General features: G+C 43.3%; 2 protein-coding genes across 9 annotated transcripts in view; both read left to right on the forward strand.

The window, feature by feature from the left end:
- LDLRAD4 (low density lipoprotein receptor class A domain containing 4) overlaps window positions 1-26,423 on the forward strand; it is a 337,872-nt gene that overhangs the window by 169,891 nt on the left and 141,558 nt on the right. For 7 of the 8 annotated variants that reach the window (XM_059706718.1, XM_059706713.1, XM_059706716.1 and 4 more), the window contains one exon: window positions 471-611. The exons of the other annotated variant lie outside the window; for it this stretch is intronic. In XM_059706718.1, the coding sequence (XP_059562701.1) occupies window positions 471-611 (141 nt within the window). The remainder of the gene's footprint in view (window positions 1-470; window positions 612-26,423) is intronic. 8 annotated transcript variants of the gene reach the window in all.
- RNMT (RNA guanine-7 methyltransferase) overlaps window positions 7,056-26,423 on the forward strand; it is a 219,620-nt gene continuing 200,252 nt past the window's right edge. The window contains exon 1 of the mRNA XM_059706710.1: window positions 7,056-7,065. The gene's annotated coding sequence lies outside the window, so the exon portion shown is untranslated. The remainder of the gene's footprint in view (window positions 7,066-26,423) is intronic.

Here is a 26,423-nt window from a genome sequence, read left to right on the forward strand (position 1 = left end):
ACCAGCTAGGGCGAGAGGTTAAATATTTCGCTCAGAGCTTCACATCATCTAGTGACAAGTTGAAAATAAAATGTATGTGCCTCCTTTTACCAAGCCTGAGCTCCCAAGTCCTGCTGTAACCTCAGCGCTGGAGGCATGGAAAAATGCCACGGGCTTTTTCAAAGAAAATAAGAGCCTCATAGCTATGACTTTTGCTGGCAGGTCATGGGAAGAAAGCATCTGTGTTACTCATTTTGTGGGATAGAGACGTGCATGGAGTAATGTATGGCAAGTGCCCCTGGGGCACTGTCCTGTGCATTTCCTAGAAGGAAGGTCCTTACTAAGAGAGCTCTTCTCTGAGTTCGGTTTCCTGGGATCTCCAGGTAGACTGAGTTCCCAAACGGTCATGGCATGCAAATGGGGAAGAAAGAAATAACTCAAGAGTATCACACGTGCATTGATTACTGCATGCTTTCCCTGTACTTTTTCAGAGTGCAAATTCACCTGCACCAGCGGTAAATGCTTGTATCTTGGTTCACTGGTCTGTAACCAACAGAACGACTGTGGCGACAACAGTGATGAAGAGAACTGTCTCCTGGTGACAGAACATCCACCTCCGGGCATCTTCAACTGTAAGTCCCTCCTACTCACCTCGGCATCAGGAAGTGCGATTGTGTTTTCGAAATGGCCAGGAGGCAGGGTAATGTGGAAATGGGAAGGATGTTGGTTTTTTGGGGGGGTGGGTAAGAAAAGAGATTTGCGTCTTCACAAACGGAATGCTTTTTCTTTTAGGTTAGGAAGATGGTGTGTTTAAAAGTGGGAAATGTATTCTGTTTTCAGAGATGGCCAGTGGCACTCTAGGATGAAATACGCTTTTGCTGCTTTAGAAGCACTGACTGGAGTCCATGAAATAAAATACTGATTTGGTATTCTTCCCATCCGTTTTGTAGAATTGTTTAAAGAGTAATTTTAAACAATTTAAAAAGAATTTTAAATAAATTTTAACTAAGCAAAGGAAGATATGTGGAGAGTTCATAAGTAATCATGTGTTAAAATAATAAAATAGGCAAAATATTATTGGACTTTCAAAAAAGGTTCTAACCGTGTGTTTTTCTATTTAAAACTGAATGGAAAGCAACTTAAGTGAGGTGTTTACATGTGTGAATCCCAAGGCTAAGGCTGAGCATTTCTTGAACTTGAAAAGGTGAAATTATAGTTGTGGTTTATCGTGGTGTGTTTTTATCTCATGGTTTTCATGAAGCGGAGGAGAGAAGGAAGCTTTGAACCCCTGCTGACCTGCCCTGAGGAAAAGTGGCTGCTTGTTTCCTTGGGCTCAGTGAAGTGGGTTGAGGGTGCGAGAAGGTTTTGTGTAGAATGCCCTGGAGGACTGTTTACAGCATTGATGCTCTTCGTGGGGTTTTCTGATACTTGTTTTTATTTACAGCTTTAACATTTTTGTTATGAGATGTAGACTACATAAATATTGATATACTGTAATGTGAAATGGGAAGAGATTTTTAAAAAGAAACACTTTTCTCTATTCCTCCTATATTGTTACATTGGGGGAAAGCTCAGTAAACGACCGTGCCCGGTGAATTTTGAGCCTGCTATCTAATGCTCATTAAATCCAAGAGCCTAATAGTGCAATAGTTTCCCTCAAGTTTTTCTGTTGCATCGGCTTGCCTTTTCTTAGAGTCCCATCTCTACCTTCAGAAGACAAAGTTAGGTGTGCGCTTTCTTGGTATTTGGTCCGTGTTTCCTCTGGTGATGTTTTGTGCAATAGCCTTTGCAGTCATCAACACTGTCGCTTGCGTAGTGCAGCTTGCCTAGATGTGACTGTCCGGAAGTGACTGTCCTGCCTGCTTTGGGCCAGGCTGCTGGTTGGGGATCCTGGCCCTACTCAACAGTCGGGCAGCTCTGTGGCCTTATGCACCATGGGTCATAAAAATGGGTATCGTGAGGATTAGGTGGGATGGTCCACTAAAACAATTAGAACAGAATCGTTGCTAGTACTAAGCTCTTGATGTAGGTCAGTGAGACTTAAGCCAGGCGGGTGGTCTTAGAAGGAGAAGAGCAATGTAAAGGCATTTTCTTGTTCTGTTTTCTCTAGACTTGAGTAACAGCAAACACAGATATGATAAGCTATGGGGAGACTATTAGGACTGTGTGTGGTACCTTGACTGGATTCAAGAGTTCCGTGTAAAAAGCGAGCAGACAAAACCTTTGGCCCTCTGCCCCATGGCACTTCACAGATCCTTTCTCTGAATCTTACAGGTGCTTCTCCTTCATTTTAGGGTCCTTCACTGTGGTCCTCCTATTGTATTGAATCCCTTCCTTTTCCTTTCCTTCCTCCCTTTCTCATCAGTATTCTTTGCTAGTTTTAAAAGCCTACTTTGAGATATTTATAAATTTTTTTATAAATGTGAATATTAAATTTTGCTTAGGAGCAGGTGAAGCAGTTACATCTATAAATGGTTCCGTGTTGCCCAGGTAGCTACAAGAGTGCCTTAACAGAGGAATCTAAAGATCCTGTTGGAAAATTATTAGTTCCTTTGTTGAGATATAAATAGAACTTGTTGTGTCCTTAGAGCTAAAATGGAAGACTATTTACAATGTGCTTTATTTAAAAAGAAGACTGGAGAGCTAGGAGATAGGGTGACAAAAGGCAAGACCATGGCTGTGGCTTCAGGTTGACTTGGATTCAAGTTTCAGCTTACAGAAGTGATTGGACCCCTTTAAGGCTTAGTTTCTCTGTCTGTGAAATGGGAATAATCTCTGCCATATAAGGATTCTTTGAGTATTTAAGTGAAATAATATACATGAAGAGAGTAGTCTATACCAGTGGTCGCCAACCGGTGGTCCGCGTGAGGCCCAAAAGGTCGGCGACCGCCAATCTATACAATCACATTATCCCCACTCATTGTGTGGCCATTTCTTGGGGAGGTAGAACAAGAGAGGTGTATCATCTCTCTTCATGCCAGAGCCATTTTCTTATGTAACAGGAGTTTCCATGTGTTCAAAGGTGATATCATCCTTAGAGGGTCTGGATGTTTCCCACGTATCCTGTCCCCTGGGGAAGGCCTCCGAGCTGAAGGTGGCTTGCTCTGATCTAGCCAGCAGCCCCCTTTACACTGCCTTCCTCTGATTCTCTCAAGCACCAGAGGGAGCTAGGCTCACTTGTTACGTTGAGACGTGCGTTCTGATTTGTTGTAGCTGGTCTGTTCTTTATGGTCAGGCACCACTGGGAAAGGGCATGGCTTCTCTGCTCTTCAATGATGCTAGAGGGTGATCTAACATTGAATGAGTATATTCTCTTCCCTATACCCTGCTGTGCAAGAGTACAGAGTAAATAAAGGATATTTTACTTCCTATTAATAGCTGTGTAATGAGGCTTAGAGGCTCTCCATTCATAAGTGGGTTTTAATGTATCCACCAATATGTTTCCTACAGCAGATGGACAATATGCCCTTCGTGGATTGCCAACTCTGATGAGAAAGCTCACTTTTCTTTCCACCTTGAGAACTTGAAGTACTACAGGATTTCTTGTGTATAAAACGTTGCATTCCAGAAAAACAAATAGTGATTCTTCCCTGCTCCTGTACATGAACAAGATTTGTTTACTGGATATGCTTTGTTTCCACCTGGAGGAAACACTGTGCTCTGCTGTTTGATTGTACATACAATAAAGCAAGGTGGACTCCTCTGGGTTTCCAGATGAGCTAGAATCAATTTTCTGCCTATACTGTTGGCTGTGGGCATGTACCATAGCTCAGATGTCTTGGTCTTCTCTGTCTCTCATTTGATATTTTCTGAAATTTAGCATGAATTAAGGTTAGAGAGAAAATGTTACTGTCATTTGTGAAGTCAGCAATGCTAATGATAATGGAAGCCCTAAACCAAATGGTTTTATAACTGAACCAAAAACCCTTAGGTTTGGTTACCTGCGGCAATGAAAGCCAAACTCATGAGGCAAGTTCTGGTGCAAAAGGAAAGAGGCTGTATTCAGGAACCACATGACCTGGGAGAATGGTGGACTCCCTTCTCAAAGATAATCCCACCGTTCTCTGTCTCAAAGATCATCTCTCTTCCTGCTCAAGCCTGCTGTTCTTATAGGCATAGGGAGGGGAGGGCTTTTTTTCTCTCTATCCAATTATCTTGCTAGCTTTTGGCATGCTCAGTGTAAGAACCACCCCAGTGTCATCTTGGCCAATGGGAGAGACTCCCTGGCACGCCCTGACTGTCTAGAGCAGCCGTGGGCAAACTACGGCCCCGCAGACTGGATCCGGCCCGTTTGAAAATAAAACTATTGAAATAAAAGACCGTACCCTTTTATGTAATGATGTTTACTTTGAATTTATATTAGTTCACACAAACACTCCATCCATGCTTTTGTTCCGGCCCTCCGGTCCAGTTTAAGAACCCATTGTGGCCCTCGAGTCAAAAAGTTTGCCCCCCCCTGGTCTAGATTCTAAAGTAACAGTTTCACTTGCTTCTCTACTTTACTCTGATCAGGCTGTCTATTGACTGAGACTAGTTTATTTTTTTGTGAGCCCCAAAGAGTTTTGCACAGACTTGGAGGACTGGGCTGGTGTTGATTATCTCACAAAGAATGAGTTTTGCTGGATTCATCGTTTTACAGAAGAGAGAATTGTCAGCCTAAATTGTTAGCTTTTCTCATGACTGCTGCATCAAAATATTGTACTTTTTGAGCACTAAAAATACAAACCATACAAATAAAGTTATTTATTTGCATAGCTTATTACAAAAATAAAATTAAGTGTCTTCTGTAGTTATTGTACCAGGCATTGTGAGGGATGAAGGAAAACATAAAGTCTCTTATCAAGGTGATGATACTCGAGTCAGGGAATTGAAAGGTACAGGTATAACGATAACTGAAAATGAACACAGAGTATATAGAACTAAGCAGTTCCAGCAATTCTTGGTTTAGGAGTTTAGAGAGAATCATTCTGATTGGACTTAGTAGTCATGGTGGCTTTTTGCAGGAGGCATACTGGGTATCATGGAGAAGACAGTGTCAGGATGGAGAGTAGCCAGAGTGCAGGGAGAGTGAGGGTGGATGCCTTGATTCTGAAGGCCTGGGTTGGAGGCAGCCTGAGATGAAGCTGGAAAGGTGGGCTGGACCCATAGAGAAAAGCCAATGGGTCATGCTACATCTTCTTCCCTTGTCTCTAAAAAGAGACAGACTCCCGGGGGTTGGGGGGCCGATGTCATGCTTAGGGGAGAGCTACATAGCCTGCCTGTTGCCCTGGGTGATGCTCACATCGCTGCTACCAGCCTTCTCTGCCTCACTGTTCCTATCAAGCAGAGTGTTTCCTGTTACACTACATTTTCAAAGACCCTTTACCATGTCTTGTTGGGGGAGAGCAGAGATCCCCTGACTTGCTAGAAGCAATAATTGAGGATCCAAAGGACACAAAGAGCTGTGTACTTTTAAAGTGTTGGCAAAAACAGACTTTCCTTAAGCAGTCACTGCTATGAAATTCATGCTAGACCATAAGAGTAAGCCCACAGTTGACATGAAACCAGCAGTCAATTAGAGGACTTTTACTTTCAGGTTCAGTGGAACTTCTGATTCGGGGAAAATTAGGAGTAAGGGAGTCCCCATTCCTACTGAAGGGGAGAATTGCTTCTTTCTCTCTTTTAAAAATATATTCAATTACAGTTGACATTCAGTGTTATTAGTTTCAGGTATACAACATAGTGGTTAGACATTTATATAATTTACAAAGTGATCCCCCAGATAATTGTAGCACTTACCTGGCAACATACATAGCTTATTACAGTATTAATGACTATATTCCCTATCCTGTACTTTCATAGCCCCACAATTATTTTGAAACTACCAATTTGTACTTTTTAATCCCTTCTCTTTTTTCACCCAGACCCCCAGACCCTCCTATCTGGAAATCATCAGTTTTTCCTCTGTATTATGAGACAGTCTCTGTTTTGTTTGTTTATTATGTTTTTTTTTTAGATTACACATATAAGTGAAATCATATGTTATTAGTCTTTCTCTGTCTGACTTATTTAACTTAGCATGATAACCTCTAGGTCAGTGGTTCCCAACCTTCCTAAATGCTGCGACCCTTTAATACAGTTCCTCATGTTCCCCCAATTTCATTGTTACAAATTGAACATAATTAAAGCACAGTGATTAATCACAAAAACAATATGTAATTATATATGTGTTTTCCGATGGTCTTAGGCAACCCCTGTGAAAGGGTCGTTCGACCCCCAAAGGGGTCGCAATCCACAGGTTGAGAACCACTGCTCTAGGTCCATCCATGTTGGCAGAAATAAGATTTCATTCTTTTTTATGGCTGAATAATATTCCAGTGTATATATGTACCAACTCTTCTTTATCTAAACATCTATTGATGGACACTTGGGTGGCTTTCATATCTTGGCTATAGTAAATAACACTGCAGTGAACATAAGGGGGCATATATATTTTAAAATTAGTGTTTTGGATTGCTTCAGATATATACCCAGAAGTGGAATTGCTGGAACATATGGTAGTTCTATTTTTAAGTCTTTGAGAAAGCTCCATACTGTTTTCCACAATGGCTGCACCAATTTGCAATCCCAACAGATATGAGGATTCACTTTTCTCCACATCCTCTCCAACACTTATTGTTTGTTGATTTATTGATGATAGTCATTTGATAGGTTTGCTGTGGTTTTAATTTGCATTTCTATAATAATTAGTGACACTGAGCATCTTTTCATATGTCTATTGGCCATCTGTATGTCCTCTTAGGAGAGATGACTGTTCATGTTCTCTGCCCATTTTTTTATTTGGATTATTTGATTTTTCAGTGTTAGGTTGTATGAGTCCTTTTTAAAATATTTTTTTATTGCTTTTTTACAGAGAGGAAGGGAGAGGGATAGAGAGTTAGAAACATCGATGAGAGAGTAACATCGATTCAGCTGCCTCCTGCACACTCCCTGCTGGGTATGTGCCCGCAACCCAGGTACATGCCCTTGACCAGAATTGAACCTGGGACCCTTCAGTCTGCAGGCCGACGATCTATCCACTGAGCCAAACCAGTTAGGGCTGTATGAGTTCTTTATAAATTTTGGATATTAACCCCTACCGGATGTATCATTGGTGAATATTTTTTCCCATTCAGTAGGTTGTATCTTTGTTTTGTTGATGGTTTACTTTGCTGTACAAAAACTTTTTAATTTGATGTAGTCCCAATTGTTTATTTTTTCTTTAGTTTCCCTTGCCCAAGGAGATATATAAGAAAAAACATTGCTAAGAGAAATGTCAGAGAGTTTACTGCCTATTAAAGACTTTCTTCAATGTAAGTCTTTAATCCATTTTGAGTTTATTTTCATATGTGGTGTGAGAGGTAGTCTAGTTTCATTTTTTGTATGTATCTGTCCAATTTCCCAACACCATTTATTTGAATAGACTGTCTTTACCCCATTGCATGCTCTTGCCTCCTTTGTCATATATTAATTGACCTTTTTTCTCCACTCATTAGTGGGGATACTTCTATAAATAGAAATTCCCATCAACTATGTGATTATCATAAAAGTAGATATCATATAGGATCGGTCTTATTAATAATAAGAAAATCCCCTACTAGCATTCAGTGAGATTTTCTTATGTGTCATTATGAACTGATGAATTAATATACATTTGATGTATACATGGGGCCTTTTTAGAAATCCCCTCTGTGAACTTGGATGACCAACTCCCAGGTCTTATCCAGGATTCTGAGATTCCCATGGTCTGTTTAATTTCAAGAGTGCAGGGTTTGATCCCAACCCACAGTCCCACAGCACCTGGGAGCCTCATGAGCTCACCCTCTCACACCTGCTCATCACCTTGCCAGGTTTATCTTTCCTTTTCCTTGCATGCACTCTCAGCTTACCTTCTGTCCTTTGTCATCACCTGTCTACCTCTGACTTCCCGGTGGAGATCAAACAAACAATCTGTTATTATGAAGGCTCATAGATATGAGTCCTCCAGAAACAATTGTTTATATGACAATTTTTAATTGATATACAGATGATGTTCATCTTGGTTTCATTTTGGATTTTCAAATAGATTACAAAAAATTAACCCAGGAGTCCCAGGGTATCAGGGGTTATTAGTTTTGTTGAGTTCCTTTGCTTTTCCTCCACTAACTGATAAATCACTACTGACGTGACCTGGGGGAAGTCATTTCCTCTCTCAGTTTTACTTTCCACATCAGAAGTGTGAGTATGATGACAGCTGACCTGAGAGATTGTGTGGCTCAAGCTTGGTGGGACTCAGTGAGCAGAGCAACTCTATCTCTGCTCTTACTCTCCCCATTAACCTGCTGTGAACACCAAGAGGCTTTCTTGGCCAGACGTGGGATTTGAACCCCTGATTTCCCACTGGATCTTGTCTGAGCACTGTGGCCCCTTCAGACTCCTTCAGCTGGGGCATGGGAGCATGGGCAGGCCTTGCCTGCTTCCTTGCTTCTTGATGATGCTGACCACAGGGACGGTGGGCGAGGATCTCCCATGGTGTTGTGTTGTTGGGCTCTGAAGATTCCATCTGTTTATTTCTTGGTCAAGGCTGGGAGTAGAGGTTGCTTTCAGTGAATCAAGCTGTTGTGCTGAACAGTGTGTGTTCTTTTGACAGGACTCCCTGCTCCCTTTTTCAACTAAAAGAAAAAAAGAGAGAGAGAGAGAGAGAGAGAGAGAGAGAGAGAGAGAGAGAGAGAGAGAGAGAGAGAGAGATCATGACAAAACAATTACTGATTTGTGTGAAAATGATCCAAGATGGTATTACAAACAAGGGGAGGGGAGGGTAGGCATCTCTTACTTAGACTGAGCCTGATCAGCCTGCAGGTGCTCACTGGCAACCTGGGTATATTTTTTGGGGGGGGGGATGCCCCGGAGGAGGCACTGGCAGGGCTCACCCCCTCCTTCACTGCCAAAGAGGAGGCTCCCCCCAACCCTTGGGTTTGCTGCCTTTGTTTCACCAGACCGGTTTTCTGACCAATTAAAATCGTATAGGGTCTTGAAAGGCAATTCTGCCTTTTCAAATAAACAAAGGCAGAGAACAAATGGGAGGGAAAGTTTCAATAAATTCTTAGGCATCATTTCCTCCTGCTGTGACACTAAATTTACGTGGATAAAAACAACCTCTTAGATTTACATTTTGATTCTGTTACTGCTTTCATGCGTGTGGGGCTGTCCCCCTTCAGATGAAATTTATCCACTTCTTTAAATATTTAGTAGTCTAGCGTGGATGTTAATGAAAGTCTGGCAGTGCTATTTTGAGAATTGCAACAATGATAGTAATTTTCAGTGTCAGATTCCTGCTTTGCAAAGGGAGAGAGGGATGGGAGGAGGAGGAGGTAAAAATGTTTCAGTTCTAATAGAGTTTGCCATCCGCTGGGCTGTGCCAGACAGATGGGTCATGAATACTGTCTAGACTAGACGCTCTGCCTGAGCGAAGCCGCGGTCTCTAAGGACGCGAAATGAGACGCTGGCTTAAGTAACTGGGGAAAGTCAGGGCAGGCCCTCCTGTAATCAGATAGAAATCAATGCTGATCTGCTTCCTGGGGGAGGCCGGAGGGAGGGGAGTCTAGGTTCCTAGGGGGTGTTAGGAGAAAACGCCCTCTGATCCCGATCAATTTTAGTGAAAACGTGACTAGTATCAGGCATTAGGGAGAACGGGAACGGAGAGGTGTAGCATGGTAACGCTATTGAATTAAACTGTACGCAGCCCCAGGATGCGGAATGCTTTCATTCAGACGTGGTCCTTGAAAGGCCAGAGAAGAGCAGAAACCGAGGACGTCTTCTTGTGTCATGAAAACAAGAACCCAGACTATCGGGTGACCTGCATTAATTGTGTGGATTGATGAGCCTGGTACTGCTCCGGTCGAGACGGTCTGTCCTGACTGTTCATTTTCTTGGGTTTAGCCTCTTAATTAGGAAGGGTTTCAGAGACTCGCCTGGGTTGCTTTCATTTCGGAGGGGTCTCTGAGAACTTCCCAAAGCTGGTTCTCATCACAGGCAGCTCTGCCGATGGTGCTGTGGGAAATGAGCTAAAATCTCACAAGCACCCTGCGTGGCTGCACTGGGTACATGGACACGTCTGGTGGGTGTTGTGCTCGGTATTTTCCTTGGTGCCAGGGATGGAGTTTACGTGACAGAAGTAGTGAGTTTCTACATATCACAGCTCGCTATCGAAATGCGGTGGAGGGAGGGGAAGGAGATGCTGGCATCAGGGTGAAATGATGGGGGAAGGTAAGGAGAGCATGCCAGCTCAGGTGGGAGGGCTTCATTGTCAATAGTCACATATTTGCCTTGGAAGGGACGATCTTTGAGAAATCACGAAAATAAAGCTGAAATTCAACTGTCATGTGATGAGACCTCTCCTGCAGAGGTGGGGTGACCCCCTGAGGGTCAGGCCTCTGAATTAACCATCTGGACTCATAGCTCTGTTAGTCCTGTCTCAATGGAGATGCCAGGATAGTCTTTTAATTTGGGGAAAATCTCCAGCCATCTAAACTTAACAATAATCATTTTTTTTTCATTCCTTCATTCATTCTCATTATGTCCTACAAGCTCACAGCAGAGGGAAAAGTAGATGGTTTTTGCTTCTTCCTTCCCAGAAAGAAGAGGAAAACCAAAGATGAGAAATAGTCTTAACGTACACATTTCCAGGAGAGGAGGGAAAGAGAACTGTGTTCAAGAGCTGCAACCATAAGCAGTGAGCAAGTCTGCCTTGTTCCAAACGGTTCTCCATCCCGAAAGGGATCTTCTTTCCCTAAAACTCTTGTCTGCTGCCCCCTCAGGCTCTTACACTCAGGGCATAAACTCTCCCACCCTTTGGATAACCTGTAAGGAGCATCCATTTGTGGCAACAATGCGTAAGGTGGGAACGTGATGCCAACATCCACTGACAGCCTCTGGGTCTGGAAGGCGAGCCCAGCACTTGGCAGAGGCCCAGCAGCACCTTTCGGTCCTGTTCACGTATAAGCAGAGGAACAAAACATGCATCTGCCTACTTCACAGACTCCAGAGATTTCCTGGGTGATTCGTGGGCTCGTGGACGTGCCTTGGCTAGGAGCATGTACCATTGTTCCTCTGCTTTGAGAAAAGGCACCTGCCTTCACATTGGCACACACCTGTTCTGGAAGGGGTGGCTGGGCACGTTGCCTTTTCATTTTTACCTCTTTATCTTTAGTGGGGGTTCTTGGCTTCTTTTATTCATTTGATTTAAAAAAAAAAAAGAGGAAGAAAAAGGCACTTGAGTTAAACTTCTGACCCGTTTCTCCTTCGCTCTTGGGGGGAAGGCCCACGTTTTGTTCCTGGTGAGGTGCAGAGGTGGGGCGTGCGGCTGGCAGCCTCTGCAGTCAGTCTGGGTTTGCAGCAGGCAGCAGGCAGCCGGCAGCAGGCTGGAGCACAGGGGTGGCTCTCCCTGCCATGGGGGCGGAGCAGGGGTGAGTGGCTGAGCCAGGCAAAGATAATGATTTGTCTGCTAGGACTTGATTTAGGTCTATGTCTGTGACATGACATGATTTCCACAGAAGGGTAACCAAGAAAAATGCACCCCTCAGAGACCCCCCCTCCCTTCTATTAAATGTGCTTAGAAGACAGAAATGTCAAGTGTGTCTTTTCCATGGGGAGGTGGGTTGGCATGAAACCAAGTTTTAAATGCCAATCTGACCTTAAAAAATGGAAAGTGTTCACTGTCTTGGCGCCACCAGGGCATCCTGCAGGGCTGCCAAGGGCCAGTGCACTGCCACCTCATGATCTTGTAGTTCCGTGCCCGTGTTTGTTCTCATGTAGGGACATTTAAATCTGGAAATGACAGGAACTGATGGCCATGCTTTTTCCAAAAAAATAGATGCCAGGACTGATCAATTTTCAGAAGTTGTTGAAAGAGAATGAGTGATTAAAAGATAATGTCTGGACAGGAGGCCGGAAAATGCTCTAGAAAACATGTTTGGGGTTGTTATTTGCAGAAAATGATGTCTTAAATAGCAGCAACAAGTCTCTGTATTTCATGGAGAGTATTTTTGTGAGTGTTGAATATGTGAAAGACATAGGGCGGGGTGATGGGTTGGGTGTACAGGGATGCTGGGAGTGATGCAGAGTAAAGCATGGATGGAGGTAGTGCAGAGTATACAACGGGAATGGGGTAGATGCAGAATTTACAGGAGGGTTTGGAGTGGTGCAGAGTATACAGGGGGAGTAGGAGTAGGGGCAGAGTGTACAGGGGGAGTAGGAGTAGGGGCAGGGTACGGGGGAGTGGGGGTGGTGGTGGTACAGTGTTTACATGATGTGGTCTCTGATCTCCAAGTTTTTACATCTGGTGCTAAAACAGTGCACTTGGGAAGATCCACAAAGGTTTGGGACAGTTTTTCCAGGGCCGGTGTGTGGGACAGCAGGGAAAACCCTTCGAACTTGTGACTAAAGACAGACCTCACTGTGTGTGTGGTTCTGGGGATCTCTTACTCTCCTGGGCATCCTGACAGGAGGAGCCGCGAGCAGTTGGGGAGAGGGTTAACAGAGATACCATGTAGGACTTGTCATGATGAGCTAGCTTTCTTGGAGGTGAGAGCTGAGTTTGAGGAGTCTTACTAGAAAGGTAGGTTGGGGCCAGATTCTAGAAGGCCAGGAATGTCAGGCCTAAGAGTTTTTATTCTTTATCCTGAAGTCAGTCAGGGAAGGTGTTTGAGTGGGAGAGTGAGGGTGTGACACAGTGTGGGAAGGTCTGAGAGGTCACCCCGGCCTGCACTGCACTTCACAGACAGGGAACTTCAACACAGAATAGTGACTGGCAGAGACCCTGGTGTGAATGCTTCCTATCTCTTAGGCCAGTTTTCTTTCCATTGTATAACGTCCTCATGCTAACTTGTCACGTGAGGCAGTGACAGGAATAGACAGAGAAAACAGAGGGAGTCACCCGGAAGGATTTTTCTGCACAAACGAGGCGGCCCCTAGGTGCTTGGTGTGCACCCCAGGGGGGCAGAGACACAGAGAGATAGCCAGGGGTTTATCAGAGGGGCAGGCGCAGTACCTTTGTCACCAGTGGTACCTTTTCAACAGTTTTTGAAGGCAGTCATATTGTTCTGATTGTTAAGATTCTGTAAAAAAAATTTTTGGAGGAATCCATGTGCAAGCCGCATCAGGAGATGAATAGGTAGGTAGTCTGAGTGCGCCCCAGCTTGAGGTGTGCCCAGCTTGGGGTGTCCCCCAGCCTGGGGCCTGCTGGGGCTCTGCAGCCACCCTCACTGCTGTAACTCAGGCCCGTGCAGCGCCTGGCAGCCCTCCGAGGCTCTCAGTGCTGTGAAAGGAGGAAGGGACCGAGGTTATTTCAGGGCACAGGGAAGTCTGGGCGATTCTAGAGGAGGAGAACCCTGTGAGCAAGTCTCTGCGTGGATGGGATCCAGCATAGCGAAGGGGGAACTCGTCCTGGGCGACCTGGCAGAAGGGTGGTCCTGAGAGGGAGAGTCGCTGAGCTGCAGAGGCGGAGGAAAGAGTACCTGCTGGGGCCGATCTTCCCAGTAAAGGGTAGATAGGGTCTTCTGCCACCAATCAGCTTGGGGTTGGGAAGTTGAAAAAATCCTAATGTAGGAAGAATCCACAGTCTTAACAGTCAATATCTTGGTTGTATTTTACATGCATATAATAAAACTTCCTTTTAAAATTAAAAAAAAAAATTTCTGCTATCTGGAGGTATAATGGACAAAACCGTAAGCTATTTAAAGTGTACGTCATGGAGATTTAACAGATGTGAACATTGTGAAACGAGGCCCCCACCATTGAATTAACACATGCATCACCTCATGTTTATCTTTTTTTGTGTGAGAATGTTTAAGTTCTCTCTTAATACATTTCATTTATATAATTCTGTAGTCACCCTGTTGTACGTTAGAACGTCAGACCTTATTCACCTTACAGCTGAAAGTCTGTGCCCTTTTACAAATTCCTCCCTATTTCCTCACCCCATGGCTGTGGTACATGTATGTACATGTAAGTGAACATGTCTGTCTTGGGATTTTTTTGTGTGTACTAGTAAACGTAACATCTGCATAGCAGCAGGGCCTGTACCTGAGGAAAGATACAGGACCCAGCTCTCTTCCCCTTTGAAAACAAATGGTGATGGACGTTGCTTGGCTTTGCTGCTTGTGCGTTGGCGGTGCACGTTCATGCACATGCATTATGGAAACCAGGAGACCCAGGACTTGCTGGAGTGTTACCTAGAAACTGGGTGTAATGTTCAGAAGGGGAAGGACCTTTAATGATATTTCTCTTGGGGGCCGAGCACTGAAACTTGTCTTGATCGTGGCTGACAGTGGGTTTTGGCATTACTGTGTGTCCCAGGAATGAGTTGCAATACAGAATCAGCAATGCTGCCGCGCTCTGCAGTGACCTTGGGTTGTTAGCACCTTGGGCCCAAGTTTTCTCCGCCTGCTGGGAAGGAAGGCAGTTTTGGTCCCTACAGTACCCTGTGGCTAAAAAGAAAAAGATGATCTGAATTAGTGACTTTGCCTCTGTTATTAACTTGAATAAGATTAATATCGGATACAACACGCATCCAACAAAGGAGTTTCTTTGTAAATCACGTACTTATTTTCAGGCTTTCTGAGAGAGGTGTTCATCAGGGCAGAAAATGCCTCTCAGTACTGGCTAAAATTAGAGCCTGCTCTGTGGGACTGGCCCAGCCGTTCGTTACCAAGTACCAGGTGCTCAACCTGCCTTTCCCACTGTCACCCCTGCTCATTACCTTTCAACCCCCCTATCGCCGTGTAATCTGTTCGTCGGAGACAACAATGACGCAGTGTGTGAATCCAGAGTCTGGCACCTCGTAGCACCTTGGTGGAAATAGAAAGCTGTGATCGCAGCATTAAAATATGCTAACAAGCTGCAGGAGCTAATGGGCACCGCTTTTACACTGCAGATGTTCATTCTGGCGCAGCTGCCGACTGCCGGGACGCTGCTCACATCCCAGTGTTTGGTGGTGGTTTTTGCTGATTGCAGTGTTACTCTCTGAAAGGGACCCCCTGTCTTCTTGGAGAAGTGCGCTGCGTTTCTGGGCCTGTGACGATCGAGGAACCCCCTTGGGTGGTGTGACTGTTGAGAGAGTGAGCAAGAGAGCGGAGTTCATGCGGAGGATCATTGTTAACGATAATGATAGGATGTGACTATTTGATTAAAATAAATTAGATTTTACCTTGTTGTGGTTAATGTTTATCTACATGGAGTTTCCGAGCCCTAGAAAGAGGTTCCAAATGTGTCCTATAAGTGCATCAAAGAATTCCAGTATACTAAATTTAAAGGGATGATTTCAGTGTATTATGTAAAATTTTAACTATGTAGAATTTTTAATTTCTGGCTTATGGTTTTGTCTTGTTTTGCTTCCTGGCTCATATTAACAAATGATTCCATTCTCTTCATAACCTTTGCTCTTACTAATGCCTACGTGCACCCTTGGTTCTCCCCTCTGCCCCAATTGGCTTGCTCTCTCTTTGTGGAAGTCAGTCGGGTGAAAAACATACTCAGAGTGAATGGACAGGACAGCCATTGGCTGTGTGCTGTACGGGCTGGTGGTGTCATCCACACTGAAGGATGGCTGGCGTCTCTGTCGGGTGGGTGGCAGGAGGAAATGCCTGGCTCACATGGGGAGTTCTCCTAAGCTGCAGGTCCGGCAGCTGGCAGAGGCGAGGTGGGCAGGGTGCTGACTGCACTTGGGCTTGGGCAGATACTCAGCAGACCTCATCCAGAAGGTGCTGTGGAGCAGGGAAGCACTATATTTCTAAGACAAAAACTGTTACATTGGATGTTTTGTGTTGCCTCGGAGATCATACAACCCTGAGCCCCCAGATAAAGGTCATGATCATTTATGTGTCTTCCATTTAAATATCCCACTTAATGTACACTTTGCTGAGTCCCCCAAAGCGTGAACAGAGCACACAACCAGGTAGGTATTCAATCAGTTTTGGTTGAGTAGATTCATATGTACCAGTCACTGTGCTGGGCAATCCAAAGTGTGTAAGACTTGGTGGTCCTTATCTACAAAAAGGGTATAAAGTAGACTGAGGCTGGATACCTGTGTACACACACACACACACACACACACACACACACACACCAGCTAGGAATCAGGGAGGAGGAGTGGGTGCTGTCCAGGAGAGACCAGGAGAAGCTGGGAAGACGGCCAGGCGTGCCGAAGCTCATCCTGGCACCAGGCCTGGGGTTTCCCCAGGCTCGACCACCAGTGGACGCTTAGGCAGGGAGCTTGGGGTCTCCATGTTTTTCAATGGTCTACAGAGATATTGGAAACCTGAAAAAAAGGGTATTTCCTCCATGATAGGAAAAGAAAACTGCAAAATTGAAATGAAAACATGTAATTAACTGTCTATGATTCATGATCTCCTATGGGATACGGGTGTACTTCATTGGTTTAGAGAGCATCTGAGAGGCCCATTCAGGCCAAGTTTCAAATACATTTTGAAACTAAAATTGAAATTCAATGGTTCCTTTTGAAAATATTTATCTTTATTGTTGAAAGTATTACAGATGCTCTCTTTCCCCCACATTGATCCCCTCCACTTTGCACCCAACTAACCCCACCCCCCAGACCTTCACTGCACTATTGTCTGTGTCCATGGGTTATGCATATATGCATACTAGAGGCTTGGTGCACAAAATTCGTGCACTCAGAGGGGGTTGTCCCTCAGCCCAGCCTGTGCCCTCTTGCAGTCCGGAACCCCTCACTCCTTACCACCTGCAGATCATGGAGGTGGGAGAGGCTCCCGCCACCACCACTGTGCTCGCCAGTCATGAGCCAGGCTTCTGGCTGAGCAGCACTCCCCCTGTGGGAGCACACTGACCTCCAGGGGGCAACTCCTGCATTGAGCGTCTGCCCCCTGGTGGTCAGTGCATGTCATAGTGACTGGTTGTTCCACCATTTGGTCCATTTGCATATTAGCCTTTTATTATATGGGATAAATTCTTTGGTTAATCTCTTCCCGCTCCTTCTTCCCCCTTCCCTCTGAGATTTGCTAGTCTGTTCCATGCTTCTGTGTCTCTGGATCTACTTTGTTCATCAGTTTATTTTGTCATTAGGTTCCACATATGAGTGAGATCATGTGATATTTGTCTTTCTCTGACTGGCTTATTTTGGTTAGCATAATACTCTCCAGGTCTCTCCATGCTGTCTCAAAGGATAAGACTAAAGGAGCCAGGAAAAACCACACAGAAAAGATGTTAAGTATAAAATATATATTTTACCCAACTGTGAATCTTTATACTATACTGTTAGTTGATGAAACAAAACAGAGGAGGTAGTCTGAAAAGCTTTTAGTTTTAATCCAGGATAGAAGAGTGGCTGAAGCACTAGAGGACATGCTTACTGTATCCTTAATGGTGGAAGAAAGGGCTGGATTCAGTTTGCAGGAGCTCCGAGGATAGCCATTAACCTGAGCTAGAAAGCCTGTTTGTGAGTATTGATGGCTGAGGGGAGTTGTAAACAAGGACTCAAAAAGAATCCCTTGATAAATAGATGTAAAGCAGTTTTAGTTGTTCTCTAATATCTGAATGAATACACCACTCATATTAGGTACGTGAGTCATATAATGTTTTTGTGTTCAATTAATGGAGTGTAAAGTAATGATGACATGAATGCAGACAGGATTAAGAGGGCAGGGAGCAAGCACAGACATGGATGACACATTCCCCACACCCTCCGCAGGGAGCCTGTGGTGAGAAGAGGCTGGAGCCTGCAATGACATCTGCTCTGGTTTGAGAATGTAGAGAAATACCAGGAGCTCCTCAGCCTTATCCCAAAGCCTCTACATCCCCCTGAGGGTGTGTCCTCCCCACGGCCCCCTGTGTCCTCACTCCTCATGAGGAGTCGGGCTCGGTTGCTTTGTGCATGTGCTTAAGACTGGAGACTAAGAGCAGGTACAGAGAGGCACCCTCCCTCACCTGGGGCAGAGTGAGCGTTCCTTCCTCCCCTGTTCCCCACGGCTCCCAGGGAAGCTGCCCGGGAGCTTGGCTGCCCATCTTCCCTTCACTTGTGTTCAGACCCACACTGGGCAGTGGCCGAGGAGGAGTGTTAACACAGGGCACCCCTGAAAATGTGAACTGAGCAGGAAACACTTTTTGAGGGAGGCGTCTATGTGATAAAGACAAGTAAAGCCAGAGTCCCTGCTCTAATGGAATTTAGTCAGGTGCAGGCGGTAAGATGCATCTTACTGTTAAAGGACAACAGCAAAGGGAGGGCATGGTAAGTGTGTGTCCCCTTGGACTGCCCCTAACCCCTCATTCTGGCATTTCTGTGCTTCCCCCTCAGTTCCAGCTGCACAGGAAGGTTTGCCTGCACCTAGAACCCAACCTGCCGGCCTGGCCTAGGCACACATCTTCATGAGGCAGGACCCTTTTTCCATGTGAGAGGGGAGAAGGCTCCCTTTAACCTGAAGAATGGAGCAGTAGCAGAATTGCCAAGGGGGACTTGGAAAGAGAAATGACTCCCAACTGTCTCATGGACGGCTCTCTCTCTCTCTCTCTCTCTCTCTCTCTCTCTCTCCATATATATATATATATATATATATATATATATATATATATATATATAAATATATTTATATATATGCATAATATGCTAATTAGACCGGACAGCTGGACGACCTTCCGGACGGACATCCTTCCAGATGACCTTCTGGACGAAGCCATGGCTACGAGGGCGGGCTGAGGCAGGAGGGACTGTGAGGGCTGAGCCCCTTGCATGAATTTCGTACATCGGTCCTCTAGTATATATATCAGGAGCATATTCTTCTGGAATATCTCTGTACAGTAGGATTTGTAGCTATTACATCCCACCTGCAGTCAAGGTCACTAGCGTATAGTTGGGGAAAGTATTTTGCTGTGTATTGGGAAACTCATTATAGCTTCTAATTAAAACCACAATCACCCCACTTTCAGGCTTTTCTTTCTTTTTTAAAAATATTTTTTTATTGATTTCAGAGAGGAAGGGAGAGGGAGAGAGAGTTAGAAACATCAATGATGAGAGAGAATCATTGATCGGCTGCCTCCTGCACACCCCCTACTGGGGATTGAGCCAGCAACCCGGGCATGTGCCATGACTGGGAATTGAACCCTGACCTCCTGGTTCATAGGTGGACACTCAACCACTGAGTGTTTCTTAATACATTGTTATAGTAATCTTGGAAGGATATTTTTCTGTAACACATTTTTTCTGCTTGCTACCTTCCCACACAAGAGTTAAAACTTTGAAAACTCCCTCATCTGTATTTCCCTTCCCTCCCTCTGCCCTACCATCTGACTCCCTCCTTCACTTCTTACTATTTCTCCTTTTTCTGCCTTCCTCTCCCCCCAGCCCCCACCCCCACCCCCTTAACCTGGATAATGACATCTGCCCTCTATACTTTGGGTTCTTTTCAGTGAAGTGTGGAATGAAGATTTCAGCAGAGGCGTTAGGGCATAGGAAAAGAAACTGTATCTCAGGGGCAGATAGAGATTTCAAGAGGTGCACAGCCCTATGAACGTGGCTAACATATCAGAGGAGGAAGTTCGCACTGGGAGTCTGCTGCACCCTGCCTGCCTGTGCGGGCTGTGGCCTTTGTCTCTTTAGGTCTTTACAGACACTTTAGGCAGCTGCCACACAATCGATAAAGACTTTGAGAAATGAAGAATGGTCTGAAATGAGCATAGCACGAAGTGCAGAGTGATGAAAGGTGTAAGTCTCTGTGTGTGTGTGTGTGTGTGTGTGTGTACATGTAGTTTATATCTGTGTTTATCTTCTTGTGTAATTTATTTATTATTTATTTTTTATTTTTATTTTTATATAGGTTTCAAGTGTACAGTACTATCATACATCATCTGTACACTGCATTGTATGTTCATCACCCAAAGACATCTCCTTCCTTCACCATTTCTCCCCCTTTCACACTCTTCTACCTTTCCCCGTCGACTTTTCCCTCTGATATTCACCGTACCGTTGTCTATATCTAGGAAGTTAGGTTTTTTTCTTTGTGTTTTAAAATACCATCCTGGCCTTCGTTGCCTGTTAACATAGTAGCTCCATTCTGTTATTTTTATACTTAAACAGGCTTTAAAACTATTCTTAACACAGAGTCCTATCTCCCAAATTGTGTTTTTTTTTTAAGATAGCGTCTTGTCTTCTGTGATGGGAGGAAGGAAAATGAGTTGAGTGGGGCTGGAGGAAACATTGCTCAGCCCAGGATGGCGGCCTCTGGATATAAGCTCAGAAACAAAACACCCATGTATGTTTCTTTTGAGCAACATACATGTGCCTCCCAGGGGCTCTACTTGGCATCATAGAGTGTACACTCCCACACAATTCTGATATCAATTCCTGATACGGAGAAATTAAATGCAACTCACATTTTAGTCACCCCAGGACCCTCCCCTGGGCATTCTCGTGCTTTGGGAAAGGTGGCCCTGGCATGAAGGCCAGGTGCAGTGCCCCGCATTTTGAACCATCTTGACAATTACCCTTCCATTTTTGGAGGAAATGTAGGAGCTAAGAAATATGTGTTGCAGAGTAAGAGAAAAGGACTCAAGATTTCTGTTTTAAAAATGCGTTTCTTAACTTGTTCTCCGGCATAATTTCTGCATTTATGGATAGTACTTCTCAGCCTTTCATGAAATTTCCGCCTTTTATATGTGGAAAAAAACCCAGAGGCTATTTTAAATTATAAAAACAAGCTTTAATCTAGTCCAAGAAACTGGGGGAAATATATGTGTGTGTTTTTCTAGCTTCAGCCCCATTTTCCTACCTAATGTTAAATATGGCGATTTCTCCCAAGTTAGAGGGTTTCCTTTGTGGAATATGAATGAGCTATTTACTGAGTAACAAAAAGACAAGCCTTTCAAGTACAAATGGAGCTTTGGAGATCTCTCAATTTGAAAGACTAATCTTGGTGTAAACACAACTGCTTCTCCATATTGCTGGGAACACTCCATCTAGCTGTTTGGCCACATTTTCTATTATGGTTTTTATAATATGAAACTATGGCTAATAGCTCAGCAGAGAAGTATTTGGGCACAGCAGCAATGGGGATGTGTTTACATTGCCTTAAACTGTGTTGATGAGCAAAGAATAGTTGTTTTCTATAGAAAGTGCTCTAATCTGATAAATAAAATTAGGCATTGGGTGTTTTCATTCCCCTTCATCTATCTGAGCTCAGGTCAACCAGTCATCTCATTTAGTGTTTTGGTTTACCTTATTACTAGTAAATGTCTGGTTATACCTGTTGTCTTTAGGCTCAAAATCTTACAGCAAATCCTCCTTTTTCTTTATGTAAATGAATGACATCACATCAAGACTATCTTCTACGGGGACTAATTTGGAGGTCACAGTGTGTCTAGCATCTTCCCCCAGGAAGCATACCTGGGAGTAGAAAGATGGAGCCATTGCATTCAGAAATGCCTTTTGAGGCCAGCAGAGCCTGCCTGTTTTGAGCTTCCCATGCCTATAGGTGGGACTTGTGACCCCCCTCTTCCCCTTCATCTCCCCTCCCTCACCCCTAAAAAGGTTTAGGACAGAACTGGGTTAGTGAATTCATGTCTTGATAGACTGAAGGGAAAAATGAGGCTCTGTGCTCCATATTCATGTGCATCTGCCCCTCTTGGTGACATGCTAATTGGTTGGCCTGGGCACAAGACTAGGAAGCGCAGGCTTCCAGTTGCTCGCACAGTGTGTCTTGTCTTCTGTGATGAGAGGAAGGCAAATGAGTTGAGTGGGGCTGGAGGAAACATTGCTCAGCCCAGGATGGCAGCCTCTGGATATAAGCTCAAAGGATTGTCTTTTCTAGGAAGCTTTATATTAAAAATCGACACAGCTATTAATAAGTATATGCTGTTTGGTAATTTAAGTTAGGCAATGTTTAGCCTGCATAAAGCTGGTTTTAAAAATCTGGATATATATTCTGTTTATTCCTAGGATTTAGTTAAGTGGTATTTAGTTGTTGCTTTTATGTAAAGTGAGCTTATTAAATACCATGCCCACCTTTCATTCTCATGCTGTGTTTTTCATTTATTCTGAAGGTCAGATGAATATGTTCAAATTCTGTTAGCACGCTGGAGTCAGAAATGAAAAGATGATTTAACCTTTTTAAACCCTTTTAAAGAATCACACACTATCAGGAAATTAGTTGATAGGAGTTATGGATAAATACACAGTCATGAATATTTTCAACTATTAAAAATGAATAAAAGGGATGCAGATCGGAAAGGGTGGGTATGTTGAAACGTTTAATTTTGGCATACTACTTATTCATTCATCACTTGATGGATTCTACACCCTCATTCTGGTTCAAGAGGGCAATATTGTGTGCCACTTATGCCCTCATTGGCTCACAACACCTAAAAACCACATTGCATTTGGCATCAGGGTTAGTATCTGTTGGTGGAGAACATAGAGCCAAATGGAAATGGGACCTCCTAGTAGGGCTTGTGGCTTGGCAGAGGATTGTTGTGGAAAATGCACTAAGTTCATTTAGGCAGTTTCTTCCTCTTCACTAACAGTACTTTTCTTTACTTCTAAAGCAATTCTAAATTCCGGACATGTATATAAACTATAATGCTGCAAGTTAGATGGGCCACTCTTTCTAAAATCTCAATCTCTTCATACTCTCTTCCCCTTTTGCTGATTTTGTGTCACTTGTCACTAATTATCATACTATGTATCTCATTTATTTTGCTTTTTCTCTGTCTCCCAAGAATATTACTCTAGGAGGGTATATATGTTTGTTTACGTCACTAATGTGAAGTACACTAAGTACTTAGAGCAATGCCTGGGAGTACAATTAATACATATTGAATGAAATAATGAACAAATATTTAAAATGATGCTCAGAATATAGTTTTTGTATAGTAATATATATTTTGCAATTAATTATCCTTTAAAAAATAATAGAATTGTAGTTCAACATAAGAAAGTCAACCAATTTAATACACCTCATTAGCAGAATGAAGGGGGACAAAAACCACATGCTCATCTCAATAGAAACAAACAAAAAAAGACATTTGACATAATTTAACATCTTTTAAAAATAAAACAGAAATAGAGGGGCACTTCCTCCACTAAGTAAAGGGCCATTTATGAGAAACCGACAGCTAACACATGTTCAATGGTGAAAGACTGAAAGCATTCCCCTAGATCAGGAACAAGAAAACAAGGATGCCTCCTTTCACTACTGCTGTTCAGTATTGTTCTGGAACTCCTAGTGAGAGCAGTTGGAAAAGAAATAATAGGCATTCGAATTGCAAAGAAAGAATAAAACTATCTCTATTTGCAGATGACATGATCCTATGTATAGAAAATCCCAAAGAGGAGTCCATAAGAAAACTACTAGAGCTAATAAACATATTCAGCAAAAGTATAGGGAAGTAGATTAACACAGAAAGTAGTTATTTTTTTCATACATGTGCAATGAACAGTCTAAAAAGAAAATTAAAGTATGTCCATTTAAAATAGCATCTAAAAGTGTAAAATAACTAGAAGTAAATTTAATCAAGGTGGAAAGACATGCACACTGGAAACTATAAAACATTGCTGAAAGAGATTTAAAGAAGACTTTAACTCAGTAGAAAGACTTAATTGCTAAGATGTCAATACCACCCAAATGATTTATAAATTCAATGCAATCCCTATCAGAATTCCAACAGGTTGTTTTGTTTGTTTGTTTTTTTGCAAAAAATGCAAAAACCCTTCTCAAATTTATATGGAATTGTAAAACGTTTTAAATAATCAAATAATCTTGAAAAAGAACAAAGTTGGAGGACTCACCCTTCCCAATGTCAAAACTTATTAAGCTGCAGTAATCAAAATAGTGATACTGGCATAAGGACAGATATCGAGACCATAGGAATAGAATGGACCAGAAATATACACCCATACATTTATGGCCAATTGATTTACAATGGTACCAAGTCCATTCAATGGGAAAAGAATATTCTTTTCAACAAATGGTGCTGGGACAACTGAATTTCCAAAGAATGAAGTTGCAATTCTACAAAAATTAGCTCAAAATGGATAAATGCAAGAGCTAAAACTATAAAACTCTTAGAAGAAAACACAAGGAAAAATTTTCATGACCTTGGATTTGACAGGGCATTCTTAGATATGATACCAAAAGCATAAGCAGCAAAAGAAAAAATAAATTTGTCTTCATCAAGTTTTGTGCATTCGAAGATATTATCAAGGAAGTGAAAAGGCATGCTACAAAAGGGAGAAATTATTTGTAAATCATCTATCGCATAAGGATTCAATATCCAGGCAATATAAAGGACTCCTAAAATTTAACAAGAAGACAACCCAATTAAAAATGTGCAAAGGGACACGCCCTCCTGCGAGCACACCCAACCCTTTCAATTTTCCCTCTTCCCTCTCAGGCATGTATCTCCTAAACTCTAAGGGACTCCATGAGGTTTGCAACCAGCACAAGACTTGCAACCAGGGGAGCAATGGGCAGTGGCAGCTCGTCCCCAGCTAACCCCCTGACCCTGTCCCCGAGATCCCATTTTCTCTGGCTTCCCAGTGAGCTAAAGCAGCCTGCCTAGGCTCACTTCTTTCCTATAACATTCCTAGAGACAAAGCAGCCCTGTCTACGCTCTCTCCTATTGCTTCTTCTTTCCTACGCCCTTTCTTGTTTCACTGTCCCCAGCTTTAATAAACATGCTCTCAAAATAAAAAACAAGGTGCACCAGTGATCCCACTTCTAGGAATATATCCCAAGAAACCAGAAACAACAATCAGAAAGGATATATGCACCCCTACGTTCATAGCAGCACAATTTACCATAGCTGAGATTTGGAAACAGCCTAAGTGCCCATCAGCAGATGAATGGATTAGAAAACTGTGGTACATCTACACAATGGAATACTATGCTGCTGTAAAAAAGAAGGAATTCTTACCATTTGCAACAGCATGGATGGAACTGAAGAGCATTATGTTAAGTGAATTAAGCCAGTCAATGAAAGAAAAATACTACATGATCTCACTCATTTATGGATAATAAAGACCATTATAAACTGATGAACAAAAATAGATACAGAGGCAGAGCAGCATTGAACAGATTGTCAAACTATAGCGGGAAGGCCGGGGAGTGTTGGGGGGTGGGTAAGAGATCAACCGAAGGACTTGTATGCATGCATATAAGCATAACCAATGGACACAAGACACGGGGAGGGGCGGAGGGGAAGCCAGGGGAAGGTCAAGGGGAGAAAACAAAAAGGAGACATATGTAATACTCTTTGTAATACTTTAAGCAATAAAACAAAATTTAAAAAAATGTGCAAAGGACAGCAAAAGAGTTGATAAAATTATAAGACAACCTATGGAATGGGAAAAATATTTGCAAATGATATATCCGATAAGGGGTTAACATCCAAAATATATAAAGAACTCGTACAACTCAATAGCAACACACACACACACACACACACACACACACACAATCAAATTTAAAAATTGGTATAAGACCTGAATAGACATGTTTCCATCCCCTGATATCCAAAAAACCTGGAGTGTTCTGAGAGTTTGTATTTCTTACAAGTTTGCAGATAATGCTGTTGCTGCTGCAACATTGAAGGGACTGCACAACGAGAACCAGTAGTCTAGAGCAGTAAGAGAGCATGATGGAGTGTGGACCTTGGAGGCAGCAAAAGAGGGAAGTGCCAGGAGAAAAGAAGATTGCTCAAGACAGAATTGCATACTTAACAGCTTTGCCTGGACAGCCTGGATCCACATAAACTGAGTTTTCCCCTGCTTATGCTAATCACTCACTAATGAGACTATATTTTTCTTGAAGAGCAATGTTGTTTGTTGTCTTTTTAAAGGCTTTTTTGAAGTCTTTGGTGTTGAAAAAGAAATTTACTCAATAACTAGCCCCTTATTGTTCCAAGAGTAGACATGAATCTTAGTCGCGAAAAGAAGGAAACTCAGAGCACAGAAGTATTGATTTTGATCCGGAGAAACTAGATGCTTGGTTTTAGGCAGAAGTCATTCATTTGGATGAATCTGTCTTAGCCACAGAAATCAAAGCCACCTCCCTACCAGGAGCCTGCTAAGATCGAGGGTGAAAAAGGGATGACTGTTGGAAGGGGTCTCACTCCATTGCATCCAGCCAACACCACCACCATGGCCAGGCCACAGATGGTGCACTCTCTTACACATTACATCTCCTGAAGAACTGTCTTCTGAGGTCCCAGTAATCAAATCAGCTCTCTGCACTTTGAGACGCTATGAAGTCCACTGAAACCTGGACCTACGACAGCCCTGGCCTTCCTTGTTCTCCCTCAGGCTCTTGAAGGGGGTGGCCAGCAGCTCGGCCGATAAAAGAGGTAATTCAGGCTTCAGTTTCAGATAAAAGACTTGAGGTTCCTGAAATGTTCCAAAAGCATAACAATGTAGCTTCTGTTCTGTG

The sequence above is a fragment of the Myotis daubentonii genome, chromosome 8 (genome assembly GCF_963259705.1).
Source record: "Myotis daubentonii chromosome 8, mMyoDau2.1, whole genome shotgun sequence".
In the NCBI taxonomy this organism is placed as follows: Eukaryota; Metazoa; Chordata; class Mammalia; order Chiroptera; family Vespertilionidae; genus Myotis; species Myotis daubentonii.